We start from the raw sequence: 13,373 nt of genomic DNA on the forward strand, positions 1-13,373 counted from the left end.
ACAAACAAAAATGGAGAGAGATTCATAGATCTCTGCAGAAATGACAAGCTAATATTGAAATCCACATATTTCAAGAGGAAATCTCAAATAATCAAAATCTAAAAGCACCTTGATTACACTATAGGAGAATGGTAACTAGACCGTCTTTATGGATAAACAGCACCACATGGAGATCTACAGTGTAAAAGTCATCAGAAGAGTAGACACTGGATCCAATCACTATGTAGTCAAAATAAAATTTGCTTCACAAAGAAAACAACAAAATCAAGTCTAAAACTAAAAGAAAAGAGGATCCTGCCCGACTGGTCAAGAATGAAAATCAACAAAAAGCAACCAAAAAAATAACAATCACAGATAAACTCGAAGATCCAGTCAACAACATTAAATTAATCGCAGAAGAATTAGCCCCAATAAAATCCCGTACAAAAACATCAATGTTGGAACGGCAAATGTGTCAAAACAGTGGAAAAAAATCTACTATTGCTATTAATCCCAAAAATTAGAAATATCCTTCCAAAATCTAGTAAAACAAGGAAAAGAAACCACCTGACCCCTAAGGAGAATAAAGAGACTACATCATTAAAAAAAACACAAGTCAATAGAAGGAACTGGCTAACAGAAATAAAAACAATTTGGAAATCCTTGTTAAATATTTTAATGATCTCCTAAATTGCGAAGAACCAACAAAATTCGTGAACTTTAACACCAACACTACCAGAAAACATCAACTCTCCCACAATAAAAGTAGTCTACCAAGCACTGGGTGAGATGAAGAATTACAAAGCAGCAGGAGAAAATCAGACTTTTGGAAACATCTAAAAACATGCAGGAAGATCAGCAAAAATTGTCCTTCATCAACAGTTTGTCAACATCTGGATCAAAGAAGAACTACCAGAACAGTGGACGATAGCCCTCATCCATTTCCTACACAAAAATGGGGGCAAAACAGACCCTAACAATTAACTGGGGAATCTCACTCCTAGACACAACATACAAAATTCTTACAAGAATCATCCACAACTCGAAAAAAAACCAGGAGAATACAAGGAAGGTTTCAGAGCCTGGAGGAGCTGCCCAGAACACATCTTGAGTTTCAAGCTAATAATGGATTACAAGAGGATGTGGTCGTAACGTTTGTAGATTTCAAGAAAGCTTATGACTGCATCCCTACTAAAAATTCTAAGACACCCTGAACTATTCATCATATTATAAACATGATAAAACTGACCCTTACAAACTGTGTCAAAGGTAAAATTGGGGTGAGCTGTCAGAACGTTTTGAGATCGAAACAGGACTGCGCCAAGGCAATGAGTTCTCACGACTACTGTTCAACTGTATTTTAGAAATGGTGATGAGGGAATGGCTCAAGCTCTCAAAAAGTTGTCTCACAAAAGTTAAAATGGGTGGAAAAATTGAAACAAACCTTCCTAGTTTTGCTGACGAGTTGGCACTTGTAGCAAATGGCATTGATGAAACTAAATCACGGATATTAGTACTTCAAAACATTACAAATAAAATTGGACCCAAAATTTAGTAACCCAATTTAAATACCTTGGAGAAATAGTAACAAACAATCTAAACAAACATTCCTTTATCTGAATAAGAAGAAAAATCTAGCTGAAGCACAAAAATTAACCTGGTACACTTATAATAAAAATGCCTATCAATAAATACAAAAATAAGACACTTAAACACAGTTATAAAACCATAAACCACTTATGCAGCAAACACTCTTCCACGTGAACAAACAATGAAAGACAGACAGATTCCAGAAGAAGGAAAGAAAAAATTAGAAGAACTTGCATGGATAAAAAGTATCTGAAAGATGGGCAGTGGTGGGAGTGTGCCAAACAAAATCATGTACAAAGAGTTAGAACCCATTACTGATATGCATAAGAGGAGATTAGGATTCTTTCGACATAATCATGTGGATGCAGTATTCAAGACTTCGGAAACTGCTAATGCAGTACAATCTCGACTCGGAAAATACAAAGGCAGGATGCAGATGATTGAGAGAAATAAGATAGGATCTGAAGGAAATTGGCATTACATCAGTAGACGCCACAGGTACGATAAAATTAAATGAGAAACTCATGAACAAAAACTCTTATAAGATAAAACCTCACAACACAAACATTTTCAACACTAGAAAGGACACAAGGATTGAAATGTATGAAAAAGTAATGGGAGGACCACAAGGCCCAAACAGTCCCATCAAAGAGACATGCTGAACAGACTGACTAGAATGATCCTATGCGGTCATAAAAGATAATAATAATATGTATATTTAGCCCACCAGGCTGATCTAGTGTTTAACTCATCACAAAAAAGTTGTTTTAACAGCTGATTTTCAAAGTCGAAAGTTCTCAGGTTCAAATCCTAGTAAAAGTCAGTTGCTTTTATAAGATTTATTAATTTAACAGTGAATACCTATGTACTCTGGTGGTTGGGATTTAGTTAACCATATGTCTCAGGAATGGATGATCTGAGTCTCTACCAAACTAAACAAAGTGTAGTCTGATACATAACATTATCTCATTGAGGCATGGTGAAATTTGTTTACATGTTGTGAATCTTCTATGTATACTTTTCTCATCTAACTGTGAAAACTATTAAATTATAGAAATAGTTCATAAATATTTATGAATTTATGCATTCAGAGTTCAAGATCACAGAATAATAACTTAGATTCATGTTAGCCAGTTCACAGAGTTATTACTATATTTCAGTTTAATACTAGTCATACATTTTTTTTTTTTTTTTAGTGGATTATAATGCTTTTGAAATATGAAAATGTTTTCCTTCTTAGTGTGGAAATTTCTAAAACAAGGGGCAGGACAAATACCAACATCACATTCACAACAATAATGTCGTGATTCCTTTCTTATATGGTTTCCATAATAACAACACATCTTGTAGGTGCAATTTTTATTCTGTATCGGGAATATACGACAGGGGAATGTCATTCTCAGAGTATGAGAAGATCATCTCCTACAGAGAGCCTACAATTTTTGGGAGTGACTTTGATGAATTTCAACATTTTGTTCAATAAGGGGCTTCTCTGAATTGAAGAAGAGTGTACTGGACTGTAAGGTTTAAAAAAAAATTATTAAAATTGTAGCTCCAGCTTTTTAATGTTTTTAGTGAATGGAGTCATATATAATTTATAATTTTCTGTTTAAAAGACCAATAGTTGGTTGCTTTAAACTGTCTGCCCTAGGTTTGATTTTGTTTCATGTGAAGCAACTAAAGTATGTCTGGGCACAGTCATGGTAATGTTCTCTGATAGTTTTGATGTCCATTGTACATAAATTTCTGTGGTATAAATAATTGAGCTGCTTGTGTGTGGCTGATTATCACCTTTATTTCAGTGGTAATATCATGTTTATGTAACACTTGTGTATATTTGTTGCATGAAGAAAATATTGCAAAACCTCTTCTTCTCTTTCATTCTTGAGAATGACTAGTGCCATTTTTATTAGTGATGTGTCTAATGTCAGGTCTCGCATTAATCATTCACTTGACAATATTTTATATATATACACTATAATTAAGTTCTTAAATATTCATGTAAAAAAAAAGTTACACACAAATAAATATAAATAAAAATTTCAATATATGAAATGTTTTACTGTTTTCAGCGACTTTGTTGTTTTTATTATAAATACTTCAATTTTAACTTAGAGTGTTTTTATTTTTGAAGATAATGGATGTACCTGTAAAGAATATCTACGTGTATGAAGCATTCCCCTCTAACAGTATCAAACTAGAAACTGAAGATGATACCACAAAGGAAACTTTATTGTTGATTAAATTATTGATTTTGTGTTTCAGGAAAGTGAATCTTTGCAAGTGAAAGAGGAGCCGATCAGTAATGGGTGTGATAATTTTTATGAAGCGACAGATCCGCTTGTAACTGAAGGGACCAACCTAATTAAATTTGAAGATCATAAAATCAACAATGAAGCAGTAAGTTAGTTTTACTCGCCCTTTCAGAGTGAATTTAGTGGAGTAGTTATGTGAGTGAAACTTTATGTAAGCACTTAATGTTGATGTTTTAATTTGACTTCAGTGCATTTTTTTACCATGTTTCGGTTTATTCTTTAGTAATACATGAACTTTCAAGTAAGAGGATCATTACAGTTCTGATGTTTTACTAGACTGATTGATATGTACTGCCACATTGGCCAAAAAGATACTGTTCTTTTACCACAATCGTGTGCCGGTACACATGTCTCTGATAGTAGTTGCAAAACTCAATGATAATTTACACTTTGACAATGTCATCTGAAAGCATGTGCTGTATTCACCTGACTTGGCTTCAATTAATTACTTCCTTCTCCGAAATATGAAGAAATCGCTCATTGGACAAAGATTTATTTCTAATGATGCAAAGGTGAGAGAACTGCTTATTTCGCAGAGTTGGACAAATCATATCATAGTGATAATATAAAATGTTGGAAAATCTGGGTAAATTGTAAGAGAATTAAGTTGAAAGTTTAAAAAAAAATTCTTCAAAACATTGAAACAACCCCCATATTTGTTTTAAATTGACTTATAAAATCAATTTTCTCAGAATTAAATTTGTGATTAATATGTTTGCTATTTTGTTATTTTTTACAACGTACACATTGAGAAAATAAAGTGTATAATATATATATATATATATATATATATATATATAATAACCATTGTAATATTCTTTAAATACTAAATTCATATAAAAATAAAATTAAAATAATTTTCTTCTTTTTTGGCCTAATTTTGTCATAAAACTTGGATTTTTCTAAAAATTTTAGCAAGACAAATTTTAATGGTATTTACTGCCAAAAATATTTATTTTTATGATATGTGATTTGTATATAAGTGGTATTATTACTAAGTTCCAGTCAGAATAAAATTAAAAAAAACATTTATTGGAAATTAATTAGTTTGTAATTTGTTTTCTTTATCTTTTTTTTTTTAAAGGAATCTGAGATCTTATTGAATGATGATGTTTCACCACAGGTTAATCCTAATATGAAAAGCAATGAACTTCGAATAAAAGATTTTCACACAGTGAAGACAAAAGATGGGATGGTATTTTATCCATGTCGTGTAAGTATTAGCTATTGGTTATTGTAACAAACATGATTTGTCTCTTCTTAATTTCATTACTATGTATATATTTCAATGTGTTCGTTTTTAACAAAATGTTTGTAATTGTATTTAGTTCATTTTAATTAATATCGATTTATTGAGATGATTGTGAATGATAAATGGTCAATGTGTGAGAGCAAAGTGTGTTTTTGAAATTCATTGATGACCGAAGTATGTGAACTGTAACCTGTTGATAGAGTAGAACATTTTGTAAGCTTTGGGTGATATGTTGTTAATTGTATTCAGTGTTCATGTTTCAATATTTATCAGATAGGGAGTTTAAATTGGACCTGGTACAGACTAAACATGGTTGTGACATAAAATCTGTAAATGAAAAGAAAATAATATAAAATCTAATTTTGTGATTACATTAGGAAGACAGACTTAACATATCTACCATATTTTGACAAAAGATGTCCGAAGTGATCACCCTGCACAACTGATGCATCAATGCTAAAGTAATATTATTGAGAGTCACCTGATGCAAACTGTTGTCAATGACTTCAGTTTTTTATTGTGAACATTTGCCTTCAGTTATTGATAGTGTAGGACTTGCAACTAGACAAATCATCTAGTCAGAATTGCACTAGACAAATCGTGTTGACAAGGAAACAACCACTGTTCTCGAAAATTATTGCACTGAAGCATGAATAGTTTACAACAGACAATAATAGATTAGAGCAGTAATATACACCTCCAATAATAGTGCTAATAGGAGCAGTGTAAAAGGTAACCCTCAAATACCTGTAGTTAAGCTCTCTCAGTTTGGTTTTTAAGTTTCTTGCCCTGTGTGGAAATATATATATATATATTAGTGTTTCTTGCATGCGCATCACATCATCAGATTTATTTACAAGTTTTTTAAATGTTTTTAATATATTGTTAAAAGAGGACGCGAATTTAGAAGAATTTAAAAAATATATATTTTTATTTTATTTGTTATAAAATTATACATTATAAATCATGTTTTTCAGTTTGATCATATGTATATATATATGTAGTATTTTTATAATAAAAAAATCAACTTGAACAACCCCAGTACAGAATTATAAAGTAAATGAAATGACACTTACCTTGTTTTTTATTCCAAAAGCACCTTTGCAGGATCCTTCACCATCAGCTGTATATAATATATTTATATAAAATTACATATCAAACATAATAACAAATTAGAATATTGTAAATAGTTAATTTTAATATTAAAATGTCAAGAAATTTAATTTAAATAATACTAGGTAAAGTTAGGACATTTTTCAGATATTTAAACATATAAATACAAAAGATTCCTACTTGATCAACTTTCAGACAGAATATGATGATGACACTTAAAAAAGCAGCAACAGATGGCAGCACATTTATAGATAAAAAAAAGAAATGATTATAATTTTTATAAATAGCGTGATTTAAATCCACTCAGTAATGTAAATTGGCTTTCCAGGTTACATAGCGTAAATTTATTCTATTTTTTAAATTTAATTTGTTATTTATAGTAGAAGTAGTTATTTTATTTAACTGACTTCATATGTTTTTTATATATGATTGTAGTTTTTTTTTTTTATTGTGTTTGATATGTAATTTTATTTAATTGTATTATAAAAAACTGATATGCAGGATCCCGCAAAAGTGCTTAGAATAAAAAATAAAATGTTATTTCATTTACTTTGTAATTCTTTACTTGGGTTGTTGAAGTTGGTTTTTTATTATAAAAATACCATATATTGGTACAGAAGAATATCATATTTTACTATAATCTTCAGAGTGTCTAGTCTAAAAGTACAGCTTAATATTAAGAGAACCAGTTAACATAACTTGGTAACATTTTTTTAAATAAACATCAACTCTCGCCATGTTTTAATGTAAATTTGTCTACTTCAGTGTATGCACCTTTTGTAGCTCTTCAGATGCCTAGACAATAATCTAACTCCTGCCAGGTGTTAGAACATCAGCTTTATTATTAGACCTACACATTCAAATTTTTTGTTTTAAATCGTCCAAATCTCAAACTTTCTTTGTTACAACTTTTAATGAAATTTCAAGCAAAAAAGTTAGAGAAGTGATATTTGAAAGATATAGCTGGCCATGCAATTGGTAATTCATTTGATCCTACATCTGGGGAAGTGTTGTTCAGGAACATGGTAACATCCCAATATAAGTGTGGTGGAACAACATCTTGTTGGAAACTGAATCCGGCAGGAATCTGAGGAACAGGAAAATTCTCAAACAGGTCGAGGTAAATGTGCCCTGTCACAGTGGGCTCCATGAAAAAATCAGTCTGATTACACCATTTTTGTTTCATCATAAATAGACATTGACTTGGGTGGTTCCCTTTCATTTTTGATTACTGCATGGGGTTTTAAGTACATTAAATTTGATAGTGTGTCTTTAACTATCCTGCACATATGAAAAAGTTATCTCACCACTAAATAAGATATCTAACTATAAATAATTGTTGTAACTTGTATTCTTGCAAACTGAGTGCTTATGGTAATGTTGTGAACAGTGGAAAGAGATATTTACAATCCATAACTAGGTTGCCAAAAGAAGTTAATGGGATGGGCAGTGATTGCGTCACTTACTTGATCCATAGTCTCATTAAAACTGAAACCTTTGATGATTTCTGTTTCTTAAAGTCATTACCTTGGAGGACGTTAAACTTGGACGTAAAAGAATTGATATTGCATTCAGTTTGTACAAGCTGTTAAACATGTGTACATGATTAAAACTCCATTAACAAAAGCATGCACTGAATGGTTTTTGTGGGATCCACATCTTGATGGACTACAATCGCATTGGAGTCAGCTTGTCTGCACATCATATGCATATTCTACTGACTATTGAAAGTACACTGAGCAATTCTTGGAGATTTATGCTATCATTTGAGTCTACTAAGAAGTTAGGACTGATTTCCTAAATATAGGCCATTTGTTTTGGATACCTTTAGCCCAGACAATCTGTAAAGTTTCAGCTATGTGTATAGATATGCAATAGGATAAGTAAAGTTTGTTATTACATTAAACTTTACTTGTGAATCAATAAATAATATTCCAAACGATGTTTATTTTGAATATATGTTTAAAATATTCAGTTTTTTATCCATATTTTGCGGCTTTTTACAAAATAGAATAATGTTATTGTAATGGAAATAATTTTACATTAATTCATAATTACTTTTTAATTGTTGTTTTAATTTTACAGGTTATTATTGATAAATTAACCATCAAAGGAAGTACCAAGAATTGTCTTACTTGTAAGAGTAGTGTAAATAATTCTAACTTTTGTCAAAAGTCTATTATTCCAGAAAATAATTTAAAAACACAACTTATTAAGCATAATGAAGAGAAGAAATATGTTTGTACCATTTGTCAGAAGACTTTTAATCAAAGTTCTGAATTAAAATCACATTTAAACGTTCATACGAAAGAGAAAATTTATTATGTTTGCAAAATCTGCCATAAGGTTTTTAACTGTAATTTTAATTTAAAGCAACATCTTAATATTCATACTAAAGACAAAAATTATATTTGTAACTTCTGTCAAAAGTCATTTAATCTCAAAAGCACTTTAACATTACATCTTAATATTCATACAAAAGAGAAGAATTATATTTGTAACTTATGTCAAAAGTCATTTAATCACAAAACCAGTTTAAAAATACATCTTAATATTCATACAAAAGAGAAGAATTATATTTGTAACTTTTGTCAAAAGTCATTTAATCACAAAACCAGTTTAAAAATACATCTTAATATTCATACAAAAGAGAAGAATTATATTTGTAACTTTTGTCAAAAGTCATTTAATCTCAAAAGCACTTTAACAGTACATCTTAATATTCATACAAAAGAGAAGAATTATATTTGTAACTTTTGTCAAAAGTCATTTAATCACAAAACCAGTTTGAAAATACATCTTAATATTCATACAAAAGAGAAGAATTATATTTGTAAATTCTGCGAAAAGGATTTTAATTGCCTTTCTAGTTTAAAGCGACATCTTAATATTCATAACTAATTTCAACTATTTCTTATGATGTTATTTGTACTTGCATACATGGTCTCACACTCACTACAGACGTTGAGATGTTTGTTGTCATTGATTGATGGGCACATATGACATCGCCTTTGTTATTTCTGTAGCAATTCAGGTTCGATTATTCCTCTTTTAATTTTTAATACATTTCTAATATTAAAGTCAGCGATGTTGGAAGTCTGGATTCTTCAAGTCGTCTCATGTTAGTTAAGGCAAGTGATTTTCTTAAATATATGTCCATATTTTCAGGGCTTATTTTTCATGAACATTCGAAAGATGCATAGATCCTGAAAACTGTCAAGCATCTTGTCTACAATTAGATACTTGGACGCAGAATAATTGGACTGGCAATTGAGAGGAACATTTTAAATAATTTGAAAATATGAGCAGTTTTGTCACCATCTCGTGTACTGGAGTGTACTTTAGTGTCGTTAAAACTAACAGAAATAAAAACCGCTGAAGGGACATGGTTTCCCTGATTATAACACTTCCAGTTCCATCACTTTCTGTAGATTCCTCACATCTTCTTTACTAGAATTAAATATACCAAATAATTACAGTAGTCCATTAAAGCTTTTAATTCATAATTATCGTGATTAACAAAGGAAGTTGCGAAGTAGTAGTTTTAGTGATAATTTAATAATTTTATGTTCTAATATAATGTATAACATTTCATCAGTAAACAGTAATTCCCAATAATAAATTGAATTAATAGAGATTCAAGTTTTTAGCAGTTTCTTTTATTTGAGAAAGATGAGTCCTAATAACCTAAGTTCTTGAACTAATAAGTTCAGTACCCAATTTATAACAATTTTTTTCATAAACAGACTTTTGTCTAATTTCCTCTTCAACAATTCATCTGATACACTCATCGCATTTTTGTTTTTAATTTCACACACATTGTCAGGACTTTCTATGTCACATTCACACTATCGCTATCATATTCACTAAATATAGATTCACTATCCTACAGATCATCAGTTCATTAAGATATCTTCAATTTCATTTTCATTCAAGCTTTTACTACATTCACAAGAGGTACTTATACTCAGTAAACTCATAATTTGTTAAAAATGTAAAAAATACAATGACAGTTTTATTACCAAAAAAAAGTAACATTGCTACTATCATCGGATTGATTGTGAACACTCGTAAAAGGTAAACCAATAAGTTTCATTGTACATGGCACTATAGCTGACCTTGAAACACCCTTGAATACAGTGGACAATGAAAATCTGGGAAGTAGCAACTGTCATGTCAACATAGCCAACAAAAATATACCTCTCAGGTCAAGAATGACCAGACGACAACAACTAAGAGTTAAATTTGTATAACTTTGCAATTATTTTGAATTTATGCTTGTAAATTTACCAAAATATTTTTCAAAATATATACTATCAGAAAATGTAAAAAATTTCATTTTTTTTAACACCTAAAAAAATTAAGAATCTTTAAGATTAGATCATACTTTGTTGCTACTGGTATATTCCAATTAATTTCTTTAAGAAATATTTTGTTATATATTTTAAGAAATATATTTCAGCAATTACATTTACCATTTCTATTTGAATCTTGCCCGATCTTTTGTAAAGGCAAAAAAATCTCCTCTTTACTATTTATTTTTTCCACACAGAATCTTCCCTTTCTAAACCACCCTGATATATTTCCCAATTTGTTTATTGATGTGCTCTTCTCTTCTTTATATTCTCTACAAGTTTTATAACATTTTAAAGGTTACTGAAAGGAGAGACATTCCACTGTAAATTTTGTCTCCTCTTTTGTGTCAAAGATGAATTGGGGCAGAGTGGCCATTCTGGCAGGATTTTTTTTGTCTTCCAAATATTTTCTGTAATAGATCATTGATTAATTAGCTAATAATCATAATTTAAAAAATTACGCAGTTATTGGGTCCTCGCCCGGATGCTTTATTAATTTTTAGAGATCTGTTTATTCTTTATTTCTTGTTTATTCAGGGGACTTGAGTTTTCTAGTTTAGTTACTGGTTACAAATAGTTGAGCTTTTTTCTGGATTTTTTAGCAGATTCAACAGTTTTTCAAAATTAGTGACTAAAATTTTACTATCGCAAAATAATATTTTTTATTAAATGTTATATGTATTCAATTTTTTATAAAATAAATTTCTTTATGAAATAGAGTATTTTATTGTAATAAAAAAATTAGTTTATTATATATCAGTTTTAGAAATGTTTATAATATATAAATTGCGATTATTATGTGATGTTAAGAAATAATATTTTGTTCATAAATTAAAAGATTTCAGAATTATATAGTCTGACTTTACAATATGTATGTGAAATGAAAACTTAATCTTTCACTTAAATATTTAAATGGATTAAACTATATTTATATACTCTTATTATTTAAAAATTATGTTTTTGAATATTTTCATATGTACATTCAAAGTTATTTATTTTTTTAATCAAATAAAGTTCTACAAAAAACAGATTGCTCTTTTATTTAAAATGTACACGATTCCTTTTAGTAAGAACAGTTGGTTGTATTATATTATGACCAGATGCATTTATCCTGTACCAGTTAGATAATTAAAACTAAATTAAAGCTACCCCATCTTTGCCTGACCTACATTGTGAATCTGCATAGTCTTAACTTTTCCGTTTAAATTTTTTAGTGTCCCAGCCATGGGGGTTTAAATGTGGTGGCCTCACATCAAAAAGTAGATGATTTTGAGGTTGTTTCATTTATAAAAATCTCATTTTTCTACATTTAATGGTATGTCATTGTTATAATCTTAGTCATATATGGACAATGTTAAAGATAATTTTTTGCAGCATTTTTTTTTTGTTTAAACTCATTTTCTCCAGTCTATTTCTTTCCCGACCATCTTCTTTTTCTATTTTCCAACTCGTGATTGAAAATTAACTTTCTAAACAGATCTTGTTTTAAAAAAGTTTCAACAATACCTACGTCTTGGAGAACCTTTTTAATCGCTTCAGTCTAATTAATTTATTTTGTTTTTCTTTCTGCAGAAATCTATTATTTTTTTTCAGTATTCTATTATTACTTTTTAAAAAGATGAGACAAAAGAAACAGTTGTGTACCCTTTTTAATTAAATTTTACTCTGCTTGGGTTTTTTTATAACTTTACTTGTTCCTAGTCGGTTTAAGTTGTTTTGACTTTCTTGAACCTCTTTGTTTTTTACTCTAAATTACAGCCTCTCCTAGTTTAGATCCTCCTAGGTTCTTGTTTAAATCCAGTTTTTAGAAAAGAACTCTTTAGTGTTTTCTTTTTGGTGCTTTTGTGTACCCTTTTTAAATTTTACTGTTAGATTTTCGTACAACTTTACTTGTTAAAAGTTCCTCTTCGGTTTAAGTTGTTTTTACTTTCTTCAACCTTGTAGTTTTTATTTTTTTTACGCTAAAATAAAATCTCTCCTTGTGTATATCGTTTTAGGTGATTTTTTAAGTCGAATTAGATTCTATTTAATAGAACTCTTCGGTGTTGTCTTTTTTGTTTTTTAAAACTTAATGGATTGTTTTTGTTATTTACTGTAAAATTTTTTCTCCTTGTGTTTAACGGTTTTATTATATAGTTATTTTTTCTCTTGTACTAGTGATTTAGTGAAGCTCACTAAATACACTTAGATGTGAACCTTTTTCCTTCTCTATTTACCTTATTTAATCTCTTACTTTTCTTAATATAGTCAATAAAGTATTTTTCTTCTATCTAATCTCTCTTGATAAGTTGAGCTGTTGTTGTTTCTTTTATATTAAAAAATTGATTAGCTTAAATCTTTTTATGTAAGCATTATGATGTAGCAAAACTTAAAGTAATATACTTCTACATGAAATGCTAATAAAATTAAATTTGAAATAAATTGATCGTTGTTCAGTTATTATTTAATCATTGTTAAATATAACTGACTTTTTTTAGTTTTACTGGCAGTAACTGCTAAGGTCATTGCCCAATGGAAAATATAGGATATGAAAAATTTCATACCTGACTTCTTAATTTTTTTACATGATTTAGTTAGATTTCATAATAAAGTTAGCGATTGTAAAGGGTATAATAATTCAATTTCTGGAAAATTTCTGCATGTCTGCGTTTCATGTCCCCCCAGACCCCAAAACCACCATCAGCTCAAAAGTTTATATATATATATTTCACTTTCAAATTGTTCCTTAAAAATAACTTTTCACAAAATTTCAGTTAAATCAGAAAAGGG

At 29.4% G+C, this 13,373-nt stretch overlaps 1 protein-coding gene across 1 annotated transcript; it reads left to right on the forward strand.

The window, feature by feature from the left end:
• Positions 1 to 1,399: 1,399 nt before the first annotated feature.
• On the forward strand, positions 1,400 to 13,128 carry LOC142317959 (uncharacterized). The gene is made up of 5 exons (XM_075354491.1): positions 1,400 to 1,492; positions 3,835 to 3,969; positions 4,969 to 5,097; positions 8,335 to 8,662; positions 13,082 to 13,128. The coding sequence occupies exons 1-5, from the start codon at positions 1,400 to 1,402 to the stop codon at positions 13,126 to 13,128; spliced, it is 732 nt and encodes a 243-aa protein (XP_075210606.1).
• Positions 13,129 to 13,373: the final 245 nt, after the last annotated feature.

This window comes from Lycorma delicatula, chromosome 1, assembly GCF_047948215.1.
Source record: "Lycorma delicatula isolate Av1 chromosome 1, ASM4794821v1, whole genome shotgun sequence".
NCBI classification, from domain to species: Eukaryota; Metazoa; Arthropoda; class Insecta; order Hemiptera; family Fulgoridae; genus Lycorma; species Lycorma delicatula.